Source organism: Sprattus sprattus, assembly GCF_963457725.1.
Source record: "Sprattus sprattus genome assembly, chromosome: 15".
NCBI lineage: Eukaryota > Metazoa > Chordata > Actinopteri > Clupeiformes > Clupeidae > Sprattus > Sprattus sprattus.
Genome location: NC_137913.1, coordinates 19437561 through 19459941, shown reverse-complemented (window position 1 = coordinate 19459941; position 22381 = coordinate 19437561). Strand labels below are relative to the sequence as shown.

The following is a 22381-nucleotide window of genomic DNA, read 5'->3' as shown; positions in this document are numbered from 1 at the left end:
CTTGTGTGTCAACAACTTCATGATTACACACAAACAATGATTTGTGGTTACAGAATCTCCACCCAAACCATATTTGCAACCACACATCCAGAGGTTACTTACAGTTGTAGGCTAGGTAGACCTTGAACTCATGGACATTAAACAGTCATGCAGTTAATTCTACTGTTTTTGAGCATCCCACACCAGAAGTAATACATGATGCACTAGAGACAGGAACCCTGAAACCCTGTTTTAGTAATTCCCTTTCTTCTGTAACCTCTAGAGATTAAAGTAGCAATTTAAAGTAAATAAAGTATTTCATCAGATTTGAACATAAATAATCTCCAAAAGCATCATTCTGATTTTCCAAAAGATAAATAAATCAAGATGATAACATAGATTTGATGACATTTAGAGCTGTGTTCTCAGCTGTCCATGAAAATGACAAATGCTTCACATTTGATGCATTTTTCATTATGCATTTCTCGTGATAGATTTGCCAGACTGCCAGTCATGTCAGCTTGCAACATGTCTTTTTCGTTCTGTAGACTGATCTGTAGACAGATATTTATCAGCTCTGGAAAACATTCTGGCTTGATCTAGAATAAAGAATCCCAGTCACATGATGAAGACTGGAACAAAAGAAAGACCAGAATAGCTAGAATGATAAGAAGAGGAGGAACGAGGGTGGAAAACATGTTACGCAGTTTTGAAGCAGCCTTGCAAGATATAGGAGAGGAGACTGATAAATAAAGCAGTACAAGAGTGGGTGAAAAGTGATGGACTGGATTACATGGGAGAAAACAAGAAGGTGAACAATAACCAAGGAGAGCAGAATAGGAAGGAATAAGGAAGTACATGTGGGAGAGAAGAAGAAAAAGACTCAAGAAAAGTATGAAGAAATGGGGGAAGGAAGATGAAGTGGACCAAGAGGACATGGGTGTGGGGTTGGAGTACAACTGCTGTTTTCCTTTGGTGCTTGATCGTGGATTTGATTTGATTTCACAGGTTTCACCCAGAATAGAGAGAAGTCAATAAAAGGGTGTTCATCAGGAAAACTCTATAGCATCAGAATATGACAAAGGCCTTAACACCACTAGGGAACCGCAAGACATAAAAGTGTTACAGTTTATTCTTTGCACGGCGAAATCCCATTAGCACACTGTGATTATAACTGTTTAATTCATCATGCCCTGTTATTTTCGGATATGGTGGAGAATGATGTGGATAAAGTAGATGGGGGGGATCTTTCTATTCACAAAACCAGCAGGGTGAGTGAGCGGGGAGAAAGGAAGGACACAATGGGGTGGCTTATAGGAGAGACATATTTTGGCACTGAAGCATTTCATTTGGTGGAAAATACTTATAGCAAGTTAGGTCTTTAAAGGACAGGTTGTTTTCCACATGAGGGGATTCTCTGGAAAAAGACTACGTCTACAGAGAACAAGAGATAAGGAGAGAGAAACAAAGAGAAAGACAAAAACAAGTAGGAACCAGAACAAGTATTAAAGTGAGACAGTGAAAGGAAGAAAAGAACAAAACAACTACAACCTGAGAAAATCAAAGAGGGCTTTGGCATGGGGCAGGACAGGACATATGGGACCAATTAAACTGATATGCAGAGTCAGAGAATTATCAGAGAAAAACATAAGAGCTGAGAAAGGGGAAGAGGGGCAGATCTTATCATACAGGGACAAACGAGAGAGCCTTAGGCCGTGAGGTCATCAGGAAAGATGATCAGGAATGGAATGTTTTTTTTTTTACCTTTAAATGTTACCTAATTAAGCGGTTCAATCTACAAGAAGCAGAAGCGGTATAACTCTGAATATGTACATTTAGGATGCTTCAGAACATTATAAATACATAAGTAAATTATAAATAAAACTCTAAGGCATCATCATTAATATTTTGATTCTCTCTGTTTTTACAGCAACACTGTGTAACAATTTGCTTTTTGAGGTATGTTTTTATGAGCAACTACTTTTGGTTTCATCTTCAAATGAACAAACCTGTCACTCCCACTATCCATCCAGGCAATGCACTATGTAGTGCTGTGGTAAAGTTAGGAACACCGCGTGAAAATATAAGAAGAGCATTTACAGCAGGACATTGCCAACAAAGACGCCAGTTAGCATGTTAGCAAGCTATCAGTGCCAACTGGGCTGTTGGTAGTGTTTGAAAGGTTTTTTGTATGCTTTTTAGCTTGCAAGTTTTAGGCCAAAACCCCATAATGCGTAATTAAGTCAGTTTAAAATAATTCTGATAAAGTAAATGTCTGTAATGCCCGAAATATCTTATCTTCTCTGTTTGGTTTCACAGTGGCAAATAACTCACACACACACACCACACACCACACACCACACACCACACACACACACGATACTACAGTACACTTCAAAGGGAGATCCAAAATCAGACCAAGACAACAAGCTAAGGTCCTGCCCCTAAGTCTTACCTTGTCAAATCTTACCATGCATGGTACCAACTGGAAACTGACTGATGACAGCCATAGAGAATTCGATTTCTCTGCTGAGATAGTGAGACGAGAGCCAGTTCGAGAGACGGCCTAAGAAAAAGAGAGACTGATAGATGGAGGGCAACTAAGAGATTACATTCACGTGCAGGCGGGAAGGGGATGACCGTAATATTCTCACATTAATAACCACACTGCAATATGAATCTGTCACCAGATAAGAAGGGATATTGGGAGAAAATGAGACAAACACGTAGAGAGGGAGAGAGAGAGAGAGATCAAGGGAGAGTCGGTTTAATGGGATGCATGTGTCTCTCTTGCCTCTCATACTCTACGAACACAGGAAGGAACACCATCCCGGCGGAGGCACAGAAGCAGGCCTCTGTGATATGGAAAGAGCTACTGGTCAGCAACGATGTTATGGTGCTGTGTACGTGTGTACATGTAAACAGACAGGTGGCTCTCCAGTGTTTCTCGAGCCTACTTCAAACAACGCGTGCAGGGACTATTATCACAATGAAATGAGCAACTAAGGCGTCATGTCATGCTGGAGAAGCAAGAGTCTAATGGGGAAGTGACCACTCAGAGGGGGAGGTCCCAGTCCACAAGTCTGACAGGCCACCTAGTCACAGTGCGGTTCACCTGAGTTCCATATTATAGATTTTGAGTGGATAATTGACAGAAATTGTACACTGCTATTGGCGTAGAGGACATGCACTACATAATATTTCTCTCCCAGAGCCTTCAATTAGTACTTCCGATTAGAGTCCTACTGTAATAAAAACCATCAGTTCTGCACTCAACCTCATAGGAGGTTGAAATGGGGCATGATGTACAAGGAAATAGAGGAAATACCAGTTTCATGAATAAATGTAGACCATTTCATATGCTGTTAAGGGGGTGGAGAGGAGATAAGCAGTGTATCTCCATACTGCAGGTACTACATACTACAGGTTGATGACCAGAGAGTGGAAGCAGTGTTCTCTGATTGCCCATTATATCTCCACTTGTACCACTAAGCCACACACTTCTATGTGTGAAATTAATTCAGGTAGTAAATGACATGCCTGTGACGATAATTTGATTTGAATTTCAAATCCCTCTTCTTTCAAGACATGATACTTAAAAAAAAAAAAACTAATCCTCAAGACACAGAGCACTCACTCTCTCCACCTCTCCCTCAATGTCCTTCCATTTCTTTCTCTTTTGTCTCTCATTCCTCTCTCCCTCTCCTTCTTCTTCTCAGGTCACGAACGTCCACTCAGTGCAAATAACATGCCGGGAAACCACGGATATTCTCTGAAAAGCAATCGCACTGTGTCATCCCGCTATCCTGGTTTGCATTGATTAAAGCTTGTTTCCTCCATGGTTTTCATCTCTGGCTGACCTCTACTTGCACACACTCTCTGCCTTGCCTTGATTTAACTGCATTTCCGAATTCAATCCAGCTTTTGATGTTTTCAAATGGCTATACTTCCAAACAGCTGCAGGTGTGTGTCCAGTGTGTTCACCTTGGCTGAGTCATAGGAGGAGAGGGCACTAACAGCAAAGTGAAGGTGTGCTTTTTAGAAGCTCATCTGACTAGAGAGACGTCATAAAATAAACTGGCCAAAATCATAAAAAACTTGGACGTACTCATTGAGATTAGCAACACTGCCTCAGCCACCCCCCGCTATTTTCTCATTGTACCTGCATTGCTGCCTTATACCACTGCAGCTATCCCCCTAGGTTTCCTCGTCTTATAACACAGCTATCTATCCAGGGAATTTACGTCTCATCTAATGTCATGCCACCCTATCATACATGCCACCATTTACAGATTAACACAGTCTACCACAAGAACTAACCAGATTAACACGGTCTACCACAGGAACCGACCAGACGGTTGGGGAGCCATCCTTGACGGACGGATGCACCTCTTAGTGACCGGTATTGTGTCAGTCGGCCATGAAGTTAGTTAAGCCCTGTAATTACAGACAGCCAGCGAGCATCAGGAGCAGGGCAATAACTCAGGCGCGAAGAGGAACACAAGGAGACTCCCTCACTCCCCTTACTCCCTCTCTCTCTCTCCCACGATGACAAGACGAAAGAATCGCTTTAGTCACAGGCAGCACTCAGCCTGGGCCATCTGTTTATTCCTGATCCCCTTCTCTGTTAAACTCTGGGCTCCTCTCCTCTGACAGAACCAAACCCCCCACCATCAGCTCCTTCTCCTTCTCTTCACTCAGCTCTCATAACTGAGCTTACTCTGCATATCTAATGACATGAAATGTGGGAAGGATCTGACTGATACCAGCAACCCCCCCCCCCCCCCCCACCTGCAAGGACCACAGACGTATCAGAATGCAAAACACCTCTTCCCCAGTGCACTGATCTTCATCAGAGAGCTGCATGGCAGATACCAGCCTGAAATAACATATGTCACTCACTACAAGCAGGCCATGGAAACTTCATATCATATCAAAGGCATGGCTGTAAGCACTCACTGCAAGTTTCATGTCAACTGACCGATCAACTGATTCGCCGAGAATGTGCGGCTTGTGAAAAAATGCTAAACTGTGGAACTCAGCTTGATCCTAAGGAATCCAACGGTGTATGGTTCAAAAGGTACTTGGAGAAAAGAATCATGGGACTGTTCCCAGTAAGTGTGCAGCATTTCTAAACGTTTTACCATGCAGTTCTGAGGGCTGCCGTAGACTGCCATACGTAGATTATGCTTAAGAAAAGATAGAACCACAATGCTTCGCTGTTTGGCCTCCAATAATCCTACCATGGGGGGGAAGAAATGGCATCATAACAAAAGCCATACATTTATCCCATTACACTTTGACACCATAAAATATTTTCCAGCCTAAATGAATAATGCCATGGTTGCCTCTGGTTAATTATGCCATGGTTGCCTCTGAAAGTGAGAGATTCCTAAGTGGTTATCTTGAAAGGGGTGCTGTAGAGGCATGAGCGGCAGTATTGGCACACACATTAAGAGAGTGGAGGCTACTTTCCACATTCAGCAAACAGGCACAGGAAATCCCTGCAGTGTGTCACCACAGGAGATTGGTTTGTTGCGAGTCACATCATCATTTATTGATAAGAGCCAAGACACTTATTAGATGCCCTCTTCCTGCTGCTTAGCCGTTTAACAAAACTTTAGGCAGCAGGAGAAGTGTGTGTGTGTGTGTGTGTGTGTGTGTGTGTGTGTGTGTGTGTGTGTGTGTGTGTGTGTGTGGTGTGTGTGTGTGTGTGTGTCATTGATTGTAAATTCATCATCCTCTCTTCCTTTCTCCTCCTCTTCATCTTTCTATCTATAGCGCTCTATATTTGATATTACTCAAACATATTGATTGAACTCTGATAATAGTAACAAGCACAGTTTGTTTCATTAAATACGATTAAATCCATAAAATGAAATAAAATGGTGCTTGCACTGCCGCCTCACAGCAAGAAGGTCATGGGTTCGATTCCCGCATGGGGCGCTGTTGGTCCTGGGGGGTAGGTTCTCCCCAGGCCTTCAGTGCTCAGGTGGGCTATCTCCCGGCCCTTTCTGTGGGGAGTTTGCATGTTCTCCCCGTGTTCACAAGGGGTTTCCTCCACTAAGAACCCCAACAGAAAAACATGCAGAAGAACTGAAATCCGTTCCTGACCAAGACGGATCACTTGACTTGGTCCCCGGGCGCCTAACGGCTGCCCACTGCTCCTGGGGTTCTGGAGGAAGGACAGTCCAGGATGGGTGAAATGCGGAGGAAAAATTCACTGCGACCTCAGGCCTACGTGTGCGTGTGCGTGTGTGTGTTTGTGTGTGTCCTGATCGCCACTGTATATGCACGTGTGTGTTACTGTGTGTCGTTTGTGCAAATAAAAACTGACTACAGGCAGCCTTGTTTGTTTGTTTGAACAAACAAAAAAGCCTTTTTTCTAACACTTGCATCACAGGATAGAAGAAATAATAGCTTTCAGATGCCGGGTCAGTTTGCAACAACACCCAGGTGTGTGTACTTTTGATGTTGAGCAACACATGAACATCTAAGATGAAAGCAACACCCTGAGAGAGACGGATACAAAAAAGATATCACCTCAGATCTGCTTGCGAGCGAGTGAGAAAGAGATGAGACTCACTAAACCACAAATTACCCCAATGAAGACATGACAGAAAAATAGATAAAGAAAATAATAACACAATGAAATTCTTAAACACTGTGCAGTGTGTGCACTCAACAGACATGCAGACAAGGTGGCCCTCTGAACATGTGATGAAGGAAAATTCACAATTCACACCATTCACACCACCTGAAATGTTGTCATTTTCACATACCAGGGTACTTGTGATCCTGTGGAGCCCCCTATGGGTCATAGTTCTGATTTTCTGAGATATTTTTGCCTTTTTTCGTAATATATTTGCGTTCCCTGGCAAATGTTGGGTTCCCACACAATACATTTTTTGTCGCAATTCTTTTAAGTTAGCAAAAGGAATCCAACAGTTATAGTGGGAATTGTTTTATTTTGTTTTTCAGCTGGCCCTGTGGTGCGGTCGCAACAACCTAGAGCTAAACACGCTTAAAACCGCGGAGATGACAGTGGACTTCAGGAGGAGCCCCCCAGCACTGCCCGCCCTCACCATACTCAACAGTACTGTGTTGGCTGTGGAATCCTTCAGGTTTCTAGGATCCACAATCTCCCGGAACCTGAAGTGGTAACCCAACATCAACACCATCATCAAGAAGGCCCATCAGAGGATGTACTTCCTGCGCCAGCTTAGAACCGGCCTCAGGAGCTTCTGATCATGTTCTACACCACAGTCATAGAGTGTTCTGTGCATTTCAATAAATGTCTGGCTTGGATCGGCCACCAAACTGGATAAGAACAGACTCCAACGGACAGTCTGGTCTGCAGAAAAGATCATTGGTGCCAATCTGCCCACCATCCAAGACCTGTACAACAGAGTCAGTCTCGCCGTCGCAGTGCTGAACAGCTAACCCACTGTAGCATATCTATTTATCCCTGCACTTCTTGCACCTTCCACTTCTTCTTTGCACTACTGTTGTAACAATTCACAGCTCCTGTATATACTTTCTTAAACTTCTTAGACCATTGCACTGTTTGTTTTTGTATTGTGTTTGTTTTGTATTGTGTTGTAATGTATATTTTGTGTAAGCACACTGAGAGCCAGCTTACTAAGTCAAATTGCTTGTTTGTGCAAACTTACTTGGCTAGTAAAACCTGATTCTGATTCTGAGAATATTTTTTTTTTGCTACCTTTGCATTCTCTCACAATACTTTTGAATTATCTTACAGTATGTTTTGCATTCCCTCGAAGTAGGTTTTGTGTTCCCTCAAAGTAAGTTTTGTGTTCCCACTACCCTTGGTCTATTAGGGGGCTCCGTACAAGAGCATTGCAAGGGAACGCAAAACCATTGTGAGGGGATGCGAAAGTGTTGTGAGGTAATGCAAAAGTGTTGCGTGGGGAAGTAGCTCAGAAAATAAAATTGCCACCCACACACTTATCCTGGGTTTGTTCAAATTCTAAGCTTAACATTTTTACAGTAGTGGCGACTATGCAGAGGCAACACATTTAGACCCATTAAGATGTTGTGTGGCTAAAGTCTTAGAAAGCTGAGCAGAAAGTAATATACATAGATGTTTATTGAGGTAAGGCCTGTGTTAATCTAATCAAACAGTTCAAGAGCATAATTAAAACAGTAAATGTGAGTCAGTAGAGACAGCGGTGGAACGGAAAACAAATTCAACAAAATGAGTCATTTAGAGACAACTCAACATTTTCACAGTAGGCCTATCTGGCTTTGTTGTCCTGTTTGGATTGTTTTTCCCGCTGGTGTAATGCACAAAATGAAACACATCCCTGGGCTCTGCAGCATTAGTGCAGATAATGTTCATGGTCTGGTAAATTAGTGCAGAATTACTGAGCGCACTGATAACAAAGGGTGGGGGCAGAGAGAATGGGGTTGAGGTGATTAGAATTTCTAAGGGTTGTCTCATAGGCTAATAAAATGTCAGTGGACAATTAACTGTCCCAAAATCTCTGTGTAAAAACTCAGCTGATATATGTTCAAATGACGTGGTCCACTTTTTAAAACCTTTAGGGATCTACCATAGCCATGATCTACAATCTTCGTTTTCAATTGACCTATCGCTAAGCCCCGCCCCCCATTGTGACAGCTGCTAAATCGGACACTTTATCAGAGCTGACTAGAGTTTACAATGGCAGCTATCAGTGACAAAACTATATCCTAAGAGGCTCTAGACAACTTTTGGAGACAAAAGGACCTGATTTCGCCTAGAAGGCTTCAAAAGGGACTTAATTATGCAATGGAGGGATATGTATACAATTTAAAACTCGATATGGTGGATAACAAGCTTAAATTTGAGGCGAGAATTTACAGAGTTCAATGCAAGAGGGAGAAGCCTAACTCACGGTCATCGCGATTGCAGATAAATACATCCAATACCAGCATTGTTCATGCACCGCATGGGAAAGATACAATAAATTCACAGTCAGTTAATTTAACTAATCTGGAAGGCACCGAGATGTACACCTACGTTTATTAACTAGCAGGAACCTGCCCCTGACAGGACAGTGTCCAAACCATGGCTATGGTCCTAACTGTTTAGCTTGTTAATGTAACCTTTTTAATTACCGGCATGCGTGTGTTTCGTTCACGTTGTCATGTTAATCCATTATTAAACCTATCGTATGTTTAATAAACTGTCCCATAACTGACAAAGTTACGCTAGCGCAGCTATTGAATCATTAACGTTAGCTCATTTGAACCAGAGATAACTTGCCTAAGCCTAGCATAACATCAGTGGTGAAAGTAAGCAGGTACTGTGAATAATGAGTAGGCCTAATGTATTTTATCATGTAGGCTTAGTTGATTGCTTTAGCAATGGGAAATTCTAACAAGAGTATGGCAGCTAATGAACGTAGCGTAGCGTTCACTGTGCGGTCTGTCACACAGCTTAATCCACCCACCGGAGATATTTTGGACCGGTCTTGTTTTCGTTTAGGAAATGAGATACAATATACCCCATTGCCTATCTTCTCACGATAACTCGTATCAGTGTTGTATCTATCCCATGCACATCGTTTGGCCATTTATGTTGAAACTACATTACCACAATTAGCCTACACACTTGTTTTTGTCCCGTTGTGGCTTGGGGAAAGGGATGAAATATACCCCATTCTGCAGCCTATCGGGATACCTACTGTCGGTGTTACGTGTACCCCAAGCACATCGTTTGACCATGTTTTTTGTTTTTTTCATAAGCAACATCAATCGATCATTAAATTATTGAAAAAGGTCTCCTCCCTGTTGTTTTCAATGGAGTTATCGGAGACGATGTCCGAGTCCAGTTCAGGCTGGAATGTCATTGGTTCATCTGCGTTCTAAGGGCGGCGCTTAGCGACAGGTCAATTAATGATACTGCTGCCTAGTGGACGACATTAGTAACAGAATCTGTGATGTTGCTTTACGTGATGACGCATGTAAACGTCTTGACCAAACAAACCGTTCTCTCTCAGGCGGCGCTAAATTTCAAATGGGGAAATCCGTACAAGGGACGACTTGCTAGCTCATTTTTTTAGGCACAATTTTAAAAGTTAAGCATTTACATCCCGGATACTTTTTTACGATAACATCTTCTGTGGGGCTTTCGGTAAGTCAACAATGCATAATACATTGTGTTACCGTCGCTGTTTGCAATTCTATGTTTCACGCTGTAACGTTTTTTGATAATGGCACTGGCTAGCTAATGTCGGTGTTGTGTTTTAGCTTGCAAGCTAGCAGGAGCATCATGCTAACATCATGTACTACAAGCGTTTAAATGCAGCCCGATAAACAGATGTGAATATTACCGAGCTACTAACCATAACCGTAACGTTATACCAAGCTAGAAAAGTATCTTAAAATCTCCTGAAATATCACTGATGGTAACGCATATCATATCACTCACATGCTTACCGTAGGGTGACTGTGTTCCGTACACAACATTGTAGGCAACAGTGTTCAGTACAGTAATACTAAAGTATAAAATGTATATCAACACAGGTCAGTGAAAATATATATACCACTACAAACGGCATCTTGTCTTCTTTGATATGAACAGTTTAAGGGAGGATCTGCAACGTTTTGTTTTTAGATTAAGTAAATATCGGGAGACGACCAGGTTTTTGTGTTGTTGTTTTTTAAAGGCACTGTTGTAGTCTGTACACTGTAGTGGTCTGTCTGATAATGTTAATTTGTGATTGCGTTGGACGCACATGATGACATTTTAGATCATTGACTTAAGCTGCTTAAATGAATAGCTTGCAACTAATGTTAATATTTTGGTATTACCAGACATAATGAGTGCAGTGTCTACCCCCACCTCCCGGATGCGGCAATGGCCTTCCCCGTCTGTGGGGCCGAAGGGAGCTGTTTCTGCAACCAGCACCCCGCGACTTGCTTGTTTTCCTGGTAACGACGACGAACATGAGCGACGTCAAAGGCGCAGGTCCAGAGTGATTGACCTCCAAGCAGGGGCTGACTCTTCTTTCAACGATGCTGCATCACACAGGTTAGAGTTTGCTAACTTTCCGTATGGGAAATAATAAAGTCGACATTGGATATTTATTATTGGTGGTGCGCTAACAGTGTATGTTCCTGTGTGTAGTAATACTGGGACCCCTGCTGCTGTGCCCAAGCTGTCCACCGCCCAGATCTCTGAGCACTATTCCACATGCATCAAACTCTCTACTGAAAATGTGAGTGCTGCTCATGTTCATCTTTTCACTACATGCTATTTTCCATGTATCAAATGTGTTGATGGAAAGCTTTACAAAAATATGAATTAGTGCAATAAAAGACTTCTCCTAATCCTTATCCATATCCTAATACCCTCTCTGTTTGACAGAAAATTACAACCAAAAATGCTTTTGGTTTGCATCTCATTGACTACATGGCAGACATTCTAAAGCAGAAGGACTCTGACCTCAATTTCAAGGTGAGTCAGTCCAGTCACACTCTTATTAAAACGTTCGACCCTCTCACAGACATTATGTACTAGGATAAATGATGAAGGTCTTGAAAAAACAATCTGTCATACTCTCTCCCTCAGGCAAATAAAATAGAATTGAACGCATCTCCATCATGTAGATTGTTTCCGTCTCTGTGATTGCTTACCAAGGTGGCTGCAGGTACGCTGGATGCCAGCACCAAGATATACGCAGTCCGAGTGGACGCAGTCCATGCTGATGCTTACAGGGTCCTGGGAGGCTTGGGCTCTGAGACCAAGCCCAAGGAAGGTGAGAAGGCCGTGGGGGACACTCTGCTGTGGTGCTGCCTACAGTGCAGCCCTCCTCTTGCAGTATTCTGATACATCCATCAATCGCTTTTATTGGGGATCGCCAGATAAATGTTATTGGCTGAATCAGATATATGATACCATGCCATGTGTTACCTGCTAAGGGAAGATGGTAGCACATTGTTGTGTTAATGTTTTTGATCAGGAATATTCTGTGTTGTGTTTCGTGCAGTGCTGTAGTTCATCTTCTTGTTGCTATGTGAACAGGGTCAGACGCTGGGGAGAATGCAGCTGCTGAGGACGGTAACGAGGGGAAGCAGATAGCAAAGAAGAAGCGCGCTCCCAAAAAGACCGTGGAGCAGAACCTGGGAAACATCAACCGCTCCGAGTCTGAGATGAAGTGTGAGGTGAGATGTGTGACGGGGTTTCATTGTAGCATCAGTGCGAGCTGTACAACATAAAAGTATCAAATTCTAAGGATGTGTTTGATACCCACTGAAGCATCAGTGCGAGCTGTACAACATAAAAGTATCAAATTCTAAGGATGTGTTTGATACCCACTGAAGCATCAGTGCGAGCTGTACAACATAAAAGTATCAAATTCTAAGGATCTGTTTGATTCCCACTGGCAGTGAAGGCACGGCTGAGGTGTTGTTGATGACGAGCCCCAAGAAGTAAGCCTCATAATGATTTCAATAACATGTTTTGCTTATTCTCTCTCCTCTTCTCAAATTGTTTGCCACAGGTGGACCCCATGTTCCAGCGCATGGCGGCTTCCTTCGACGAGAACAGTACGGCCGGAGTCTTCCTGTCTGTGCTGTTCAGCGAAGACAGCCGCTGTGAGCTCCTCTTTCCCTCCCACATGACCCTGCTGCACTCCAGGTCCCCCTGCAGCTCCATGCCCGTGCAGTATGTCCCTGCCCGGCACCTCACTGGTAAACCTGCAACCACATTAATCAAGTCTTATTGTGTGTGTCTGTGTTTCATCTGTTTTACCAGGCCTAATCTTTTTCTTTAAGTGACGGATCATATCTGTCCAGCCTGTTGTTTTCTTCCAGGACTGTGTAGTTGCTGTAGTTTAGCTAGTAAGACAGGGTGCTGACCACCTTTAGCACCTGGGTGCATTTACCAGGCAGTGATTACTATTAAGGGGTCAGACACTTCATCATCTGATCAACATAAGACTCCTGAGAATTATTGACTGTGAATTTCATTAATGTATTTGCCAACTGTCCTAGGTGTGTTTATGTTAATTTTACAGGCGGTCTTAAGTCCCTGGAAGAGCGCGTCATCTGCCCATCACTGGAGGACTTCTCATTCACAAGATGGTCCCCTGATCAGGTTGAACAATGCAGACTACATCCTTTGATTATTCTTTTTTTATTTCACATAAATATGTCAAAACATACTATATAAACCTTTTGGTACACTGTGTGCATCATAGGCCAACAGGCAGACAATAATGAGTCTATCTGTTTTGCTCTCATTCTGCAGACTATGAATCAGCTGCTGGAGAAGATGAAACAGGGAGAGCACGTGTTTGACGTAAATGCCGTCATTGAGCCGGATGAAGAGGATTGCCAGGACTTTGGGGACAACTTTGACGCAGATGGTGAAGAAATCGGCCAGGGGGATTTCGGCGGAGAGGGTGTCGACGAGCACAAAGAGGGCTGTGCCAACCGAAAAACAGACAAACGGTAAGATTATGTGTCATAGTGTGTGTCAGACTGAACCACGCCAGATCTTTTCAGTGTTCAGTTTATTGTTTTCTGATATGAGCTTATAGGTCCTGTAGCTCAGCAGGTTCGGGTGCATTTCCCGAAAAACAAAGAAACGGTTAGATGTTGGTAACCAGAATTTTTCTTTGGCGTCTGTCTGGTTTAGCTAGATCCTGGAAATCTTGCCTCATTATGTTTGCAATAATCCATAACACCTTGTGTATAGGAAGGTTGACTTGTTTACAAAACGTAATAACTTTGTACCACTGGGTCATCTCATACAAGGGTGATCCTGACTAAAAAACATACGGTCATGATCTTAAAATCCGGTAAGCCAGCTCATGTTTGCAACATTTATCTGTACACAGTGGTGTAATACCAATTGGAGAAGCGGACATCACAACCATGTGTCTCCAGCTGTCCTCTCAGCCCAGAGAGTACTCGTACTTCAGCCCCAAAACAATGGCATCATGGGTAGGACCTGGTTACTGGCTCTTCAAACCAGGACAGAAGCGTGAGTTTTCCTTTGAGTTGGGATTGTTGTGTCTTCAGATGTGTTGTCATATTTGATCATTAAAACCCGCACTCTATGAATGCAGACCGATTTAATTGAAGGGATGTTCTGCTTCTTGTCTTATCAGAGGATCAAACACAAGACAAGGAAGCCCAAAAGAGGGCACCAAAGAGTGCCCTGGTCATAGACTTCAATGAAGACATTCACTTCCACAATTATTTCAAGACCACAAGAGTAAGTAAACCCTTGCCTTGATCCACACTGAGTGACTCAAAGGCTAGCGCTATATGCCTGCTAAAGGTGGGTGTATTCATATGGGTTTAGTCTGAAGCATTACCATGGTAACTTAAACGCAAAGTTTTCATCATTGTGTGCTCCTCACTAATCCCTCTGACCCAGAAACGGCTGTGGAAGGTACAGGCACTAAGAGGGCTCCGGTAGCTCGCTCCATAGGGTTCTTATGCTTTTGTAGGGCCGGAAGGGTCACGGTGACTGTTCAGTAGTCCTGCTGTGTTGCATTGTGCTGTATCTCTTACTCTGCAGTTATTGGAGACTTGCCCTGAAGCAAACTCAACCTTTCTTTTAAGAGTTCATAAGAGCTTTTCTCACTCTTTCCCTTTTTTTTTAATACCTTCCCTCCCTCTATCCTTCTTTTTCTTTCTGTCTCCAGGCAGCCACCACCATCAGTAAGTCCGCCTTAAACACCAGCAATAAGAAGACCACTCTTCCTTCAGACTTCCAGTATCCCTTGAAAAACTTGTCTCAGCTCAGTCTCAAGCCCTCCAGCACAGTATGTCCTCCCCATTCTCTCCATTATCTGTATTCAGCGAAGCCTTTTGTAGATGGCAGACAGTACAGTATTAAGAAATGAGCACTCTAACCTATGGTTAACTCTTGCAGCTGTGTGCAGAGGGGAAGAAGAGGTTGTCTGGAGAGCTTGGAGAGGGCATTGGGGAGTATGACTACAACAACCCTAATGACACGGCCAACTTCTGCCCTGGTGTTGAGGTTTGTGTGTGTTAATTTTGTGTTATTGCATTTGTCTTATACTTATTTTAAGATAAAGGGATCAAATTGTAGGTTATGTTAAAATTAACTTATTAACTGAAACATGGCTTGTGTAAGTTGTAAAACAGATATTTACTGTGTGTGTGCCAATCCCTCGGTTTTACTTAGAGAGGGGACAGTGATGATGAGGCGGATGAGTTTGGGCCTTCTATAGATGGCCTCAGTCCAACCTCATCAGGCCATGACGGTGTCTCCACGTACGGCGAGGACAACTTGGTGCCAGAACCACACAAGGTATGTTATTGAACACAAGCTGTGGAACTCTTATTTTTCTTCACTGAGATTTTGAAATAAAGTGAATTGACATTTTGTTTCCCCCTCATTGTTTGCAAGGTGAACACAATTGAGATCAATTATGCTAAAACGGCTAAGAAGATGGACATGAAGAGACTTAAGACCACCATGTGGGGTCTTCTCACTGACAGTCTTGAGAAACCAGTGGAGGAAACTGCCACTGTGAGTTCTAAACCATTCCATCTGTAAAAACATCAAACATGCCATAAATGAACTTCATATGCGATCACTTCACCTATACCATCTCAGGATAATACTGTTTCTCCCTCTTTGCAGGACACAAGTGATGCCAAGCAAGAGGAAGTTGCTGGAGAGAAATCCTTCAGTCAGTCCACCCGGAACCTGTTTCAGAAGTATGGCACCATCCCAGCAGTTCTCAGTTTACTGCATTATTTAGATGTGTTATCCCCCACTGAGAGACTTTGAGCTGTGTCAACCTTCCACTCCCCAAAGCCGTATGTGTACAACATGAATTAAGATTAACATTAAGATTTGCACTCATCAGGTCTCGCCCTCTTCCTTTTCAGACTGCCCAGCGCTATGGCAAACAACCTGTCCGTGCCTCTGGCCTTTGTTGCCCTATTGCACTTGGCCAATGAAAGAGTAAGTTTGGTGCTCCTTTACTGGCTAGACACACAGACACACAGACACACAGACACACAGACACACAGACACACAGACACACAGACACACAGACACACAGACACACAGACACACAGACACACAGACACACAGACACACAGACACACAGACACACAGACACACGGACACACAAGCGTTGGATCACAGCAAGCCCTTTCATTTAAATAATCACAGCTGAACTCCTCATTTGCATGGAGTAAAATCTTTCTGCAGAGTAGAGCTGTAGCTGGTAGTAAATTGTAACAGTTAAGTGTACTTCTTCCTAAACTGTTCCCTTATACCCATGACAAAATCCCACTATGTTTTAATTGAAAATCTTTCCTTTTTCAGAACTTGTCCCTGTTAAAAGTGGATAACATGTCAGACATCATCATCAAGCAAGACCACTAAGGACCACTGATGTTGTGCTCATGGCTGATACTATTTTTGTAATCTTTATTGCCATTTTAACTTTTAACATTTTTTTTTTTTTACTTATTCACCATTTTAATAGTGTCTGAAATACCTGACCACCATCTTTTAAATTAAAGTATACAATTGTTTTGGCTTGAGAACATTTGTAGACTTACTTATAAAGTATTTTTGTAAATGTTTTTCTATGGTGTCTTGGAACGAATTACTGTGATGACACAACCCATGTGTCTGTTGCACAAATCTATAGACATGCAGAATTTACTATATTTACATTTTAACTGGCTCCATATAAGGCCAAATAAACTGGTTGGTCATGACTTTATTTTCTTACTGTCGAGCCTTGAATATGTTTGTCACCTTTATGTGTTGTCTGACTTTATGTGTTGTCTATGAGTGTTTTATATGTTGGCTGCATTCTGAAAATTAAAAACATCTTTTCATTAAAAGGGATCTTCGAATCAACAGTGATGTGTTCCATAAACAAGATAAGCTCATATCCCATTTTTCACACAGAGATACAGTTCCAGACTTTACATACAAAGTATTGAGTTGGAAGGTGTTATTTGTTGCCAGCCACTTGTGTTCCAGGACAAAGTGGTAACCGGTTTAACTGGCTGATAAGCATTGGGCAGGGTGCTACTGCGTCAAAGAACTCTCTGGGTGGAGTCAGTCAGGGCCACTGTGTGCAGTAGGAAATCTTATACAATTATTGCTTTTAATTCCATTTAGCACTGAACAAAATTGATATATTTCTTATTGAACAACTTTAGGCCTATCCCTCAAGTATGCTACACTAGCTGTTATCTTCAGATAGAAAATAATTATAGTTGATTACGAAAATGCCAAAGTAAGCCTTTGTGATTAATTGGATTGGGATTCGGTTCCTAACATGTTGATCTAACTACAAAACTAAGTCCAACATAAGCTGTATAGGAAATAATTATGTTTGTAAGCTACATAGGCAATGGCATCTCCTTTAAGATATGTTTTACCTGAACCTTCAGGTGATCTAATCTATTATTTGCATCAACGCCCCCACGAGGAGGTGGCTGGAAGTATAGAGAATAGAGGTGGGCCAACGCGAAGGAATTCACATTAAGAAAAAAGCAACCAGGAAGTCTCCGGCGGTTCTTGAAAGGCAGATCACAAGTAGCAAAACTGTTTAAATTTCACTGTAACGACAGGAATTGGAAGTGAAGTCGGTTTGTAAATTGAATCGACGACTTCGACTCTCTGACAATATGGGTGTTGGAGACAATAATCCCAGCGCTATGGTAAGAAATCTTCAAATTAAGTCGAGGCTAGATTGTTTCCCTGAACCTGTTGCTGAGGTTCTTTACGTCATCTATCGCAGGCAATGTGGGGCAAGCGTTTTATATTATCATGACTTGATTTGATTCCTTTGTTTATATTTGTATGTTTTTGAAGTAGGCCCAACACCTTATTACAGTTTTCTATAAATTCATGTTGGCCTATTTTTGTTGACGAACGACTAAGGGGTGGGTGTTTCACAGAGTTGATGGGCACAACAACGAAGAATATTGTAGGCTATTCTGTCTGTCGACCGAGTAGATTAGACCGAGTAGACTTTTTAGCCTCTTTCAAAGTTACTTTTCTGTGTGTTCCCGCGTAGAACACTTACATCTTGCAACGTTGTTATGAGGAAGCATCTCTTTTAGAAGTAGGCTAGATAAGAATTGGAGATAGGTCTACACAGTAAATGCAACCGTTCAAGAATAGCAAGTTAACAGACGTTTCCTCTAAATATTATGGCATGATGACACTTGATAACACTGCCATCACTATAGTTAGCTCTTGTATGAGGTTGTGGCCCAAAGTGTGTGATAAACATAGATTTAACTTCATGTAGGCTAGCAGTGATGTTAGCATTATGTGGATCCCACACTATTGTAATGTTCTGACATTTTTCAAGTTAGCTACTACCATATAAAAGACCAGCAAACTATTTTCTTTAAGCAGTGATTATTAAACAACAAATGTGAGATCTGTGCTGTTTAGCCAACGCCTATATTTTGATATCTTCAAGAGCAGTATAAGGATGGCTACAAGTGTAATGTTCTCCCTGCTCTTATGCTTAATGCTTTCACTCTATCTTGAGCATATTTTTGGTTTGCTGTAATCTATAACCTATAACCTAATGTCAAAGCTGTTCACAAGAAGAAACACTATAATATTGACTCTCACATAGTTATGTCATTACTGGTTATCGATGAATCATTTCCCTGCCACTATTATTTCAGTGGTCATGTTTCTTGTTCCAGCTGTAGCCTTTTAGAAGAAGCTTAAGTTTAGATATGGTTTTGTAGAAGTAAAGTGTAACAGGAGCTCTATCGTTTTGCTGAAATTAGAAAGAAACAGATGTGTCTTAAAGGGACATGCTAAATTGGTAAGTGAGTTACAAATCAGAGCTGTTATGTAACCTCTGAAAGTCATTATAATCACATATCTCATGCTGAGTGAGCTCTTGCACTTTTTGAGAACTGTGTCTCAGCTGAATTTTTCTGGGAGGAATTGCACGTACACATACCTACTGGCTTGATTAATCTAACTTCAGGCATCTGCAGGCCATTCCAAAAGCAACACAAAGTCCCTGTGAAAGGCAGATATGGAAGCAGGGCCTGTGAGAGAGATCAGAGGAACTCATTATAGCAGCGCACCAAAAGCTCTTTTCCCGGTGAGAGTGGGGTCATTCGATAGCACGCTGCCATTATGTGCGTAGGGGACCCAGAGCAAAGAGGAGGCAGTGAGTCAGAGAGAAAGGCAGGTGGAGAGTGGTGCAGCGCAACACCGTTTCCTGGAAACGTCTGTGTTTATTAGACACTGGATTGGCTCAGGGGATTTAAATGGAGGTGATCCTCAGGAAGTGTGCACAACCTCTCACCGATATTCTCCATTGAACATTTAAGTCATTTACATATTACATGTAACACATTTTAATGCAGTCATCATGGAATTTACAGATTAACACTTTTCCTGTTAGCCATATTACTCGTGGACATAGACTACATGTGTACAAAAATATTCTGTGACCCTGGTTTAGCATGTCGTACACATATGGCTTTGGGGAGTGGAAGGTTGACACAGCTCAAAGTCTCTCAGTGGGAATAACACATCTAAATAATGCAGACAGTATACTGAGAACTGCTGGGATGGTGCCATACTTCTGAAACAGGTTCCGGGTGGGCTGACTGAAGGATCTCTCTCTGCATGGTGGTCTTCAGTCTCTTCATGTCCATCGTCTTAGCCTTTTTAGCATAATTGATCTCAATTGTGTTCACCTTGCACACAATGAGGGTGGGGGAAAGCAACATGTCAATTCACTCCGTGAAGAGAAATAAAAGTTCCACAGCTTGTGCTCAGTAAAGTACCTTGTGTGGTTCTGGCACCAGGTTGTCCTCGCCGTACGTGGAGACACCGTCATGGCCCGGTGAGGCTCTCTATAGACGGCCCAAACTCATCCCTCTCAGCATGTCATAGCATTTCCTGATACTGCAAATGAGGCACCTTAGGTCAGACATAGAAATGTTCTCTGTTTTTTATTTCCTGGGATTGATTATGGAAGCTTTTTTATTACTCTGGACATTTTTAAGACCACAGTCTCAGCTGGGTTATTTGTATTTGCCGCAGTGAAGACATTCAAGCTTTGCTATCTTTTCAGAAATCTTTTCTGATATTAAATTTCAGTTGCCAGACTGCTTTACAACAGCAAACGACAAAGAACTAAACTGATCATATTCCTTTAACAAACAAGCCCTGTTTGTTAAGTGTTGTTGAAACTATGCAAGTATACTATATTCTCTAGCCACGAATTCTACATGCAGTTTTGGACACTTGCAGTTCATGGTAAAAAGATGTCAAAGCATCATTTCACTATGCATATGCTTTTTAAACTTAAATTATTATTTAACTCCTGAGTGGAATTCAACCTCCATGTTTTGATAGAAGAAAGCTAAACCCCCTAACCCCCCGCCCTCCCCCCAAAAAAATAACTCAGGACTCTTGTTGACATTTAAGATACTTATTTATGAATATTTATGTTTTCTTAGTTTTAGGAAATGTCTTGTCTTATCTGTTGTGCCTGTGCACCTTTTATATGTTTCACCTTGGGAGAGTGGGAAACGTCCTATCGATTCCTTTGTATGTCTTGACATATTAAGTTATTGACAATAAAGCTACTTTGACTTTTGACTTTGATGCTGTAGATCATGCGATCTTCATATCAACACCCTCTGCCCTCAATGCTGTGTTTAGGAAGAGGGAGGCGATGAGGAGAGGATTGTGGAGGTGAGCAAATACCAAAGCCTCAGTGAGCAGGTGGACGGGGTCAAGAATATCATGACTCAGAACGTGGACCGCATTTTGGCTCGTGGTGAGAGGCTGGATGACCTGATGGACAAATCAGAAGACCTTCAAGCAGGAGTAAGTCATTAACTGTTACAGAAGTGTCTCAAGCCTGGACTGCATGTCACCGCTGCACACCACATTTTTGTGTAACGCATCTTACACAGGCTCGATTATGTAATTACCCCGAAAGTCGTCCCCCGAACCAACCAGGCAATCCCTCATATAGTTTGTTGGCATGTCTTTGTAGAACAACTGCTAAATAGTTTTATTTATTCATAAAAGGTGTTTAATAATCAAATATGTCTGCAAAGCTAAAAAGCTGAGATGGTATAAATAGGTGATTATAGTTCAAGAGCAACGCCAGACTTTGGATAAACCTTTGTGACACACTGTGTGGGATATGAATATGACCGTTAATGTGTTAAAGGCCTTGTCTATACCCTCCGTCTGCATTGTCCTCTTCTGCTCTGCCTTATCTCCCCTCCACTCATCCCTCCTATTCATTGCCCACCAGGCCCAGAACTTCAAGCAGACGTCTCAGAAGGTGGCGCGATCATACTGGTGGAAAAATGTGAAGATCATCGTGGTCATCATTGTCATCGTGATCATCATTATCCTCATCATTGTCCTCTTGGCCACAGGAGTTATTCCAACCAGCAACCCAGTTCCAGCACCACCCACTATCAAACCCCCTGAATAAGCACACTCTGTCCTCATATTTTAATTTCTCCCTCTCGTTCTCCATTTTTCTGTTTCCTGTTTCTTTCTCTCTTCTAATGCATATGCACACATGTAGTTTTTGCACATTTGCTCACACCTTCAACTGACATATGTTGGCACTTTCACAACTACCAGAGTGAAAGCGTCTGACCAATGCTGGTGCTCACTTAACATCCTGAGCTCAGACCACAATTTTTCCTCATTTAAAGCATTGGTAACCATACTTCTCAGAGTGCAGTTGTTAAGAAGCTAAGCTAAGAGCTAGAATGAATGATACATGCTTTGGCCTGTACATTGCCCTTTCAGCAGGATAAGATGAATGATATCTTTTATATTATCACTCTCAAATTATGTTACTTTGTTGAAAAGACAAATCAATAATGTGTTACGTTTGTTTCTGAAGGTGCCTGTAATTTGCACACAGAGGTGTGTAAAACTTCTGAAAAGTTGGTAGAACATGATGTCTTTCATGATGTTACCTAGAGGGTTTTCTGTGTCCTGAATGTCATTGCACCCGTCCCTCTCCTGGGATTTTTAAACAAGTTTTGCTTTGATTTGATTAAATGAAGCTCTCATAGCTGGATTTTTTTGGCTATGGTAACCACTTGAGATAGGCAGTCACAGATTTAAGAGGAAGAACACAACAGTGTGTGTGTGTGTGTGTGTGTGTGTGTGTGTGTGTGTGTGTGTGTGTGTGTGTGTGTGTGTGTGTGTGTGTGTGTGTGTGTGTGTGTGTGTGTGTGTGTGTGTGTGTGTGTGTGTGTGTGTGTGTGTGTGACCACAGCTTGGTGAAAGCCAGGTCCATTTTGTGGTAGTTGGGAGAGAAATTACATGAAGGACCATTTTGCTATTTGGAAAGAACTGTTACTTGTCCAAGGTTCTCTCTCACAAAGAAAACCT

At 42.2% G+C, this 22381-nt stretch overlaps 2 protein-coding genes across 2 annotated transcripts; both read left to right on the top strand.

The window, feature by feature from the left end:
- Positions 1–11386: 11386 nt before the first annotated feature.
- On the top strand, positions 11387–16372 carry ncaph (non-SMC condensin I complex, subunit H; the record flags this gene model as incomplete). Its single annotated transcript, XM_080852118.1, has 15 exons — positions 11387–11446; positions 11630–11747; positions 12014–12153; positions 12492–12681; positions 13008–13087; positions 13241–13443; positions 13833–13978; positions 14106–14212; positions 14649–14768; positions 14879–14986; positions 15155–15280; positions 15380–15502; positions 15617–15693; positions 15868–15943; positions 16313–16372. Exons 1-15 carry the CDS (start codon positions 11402–11404, stop codon positions 16370–16372), a joined length of 1719 nt encoding a protein of 572 aa, XP_080708244.1. The 5' UTR covers positions 11387–11401.
- A 1164-nt stretch (positions 16373–17536) lies between these two features.
- vamp8 (vesicle-associated membrane protein 8 (endobrevin)) lies at positions 17537–22096 on the top strand. The gene is made up of 3 exons (XM_080853221.1): positions 17537–17670; positions 20669–20836; positions 21276–22096. Exons 1-3 carry the CDS (start codon positions 17638–17640, stop codon positions 21459–21461), a joined length of 387 nt encoding a protein of 128 aa, XP_080709347.1. The 5' UTR covers positions 17537–17637; the 3' UTR covers positions 21462–22096.
- The last annotated feature ends 285 nt before the right edge of the window (positions 22097–22381 follow it).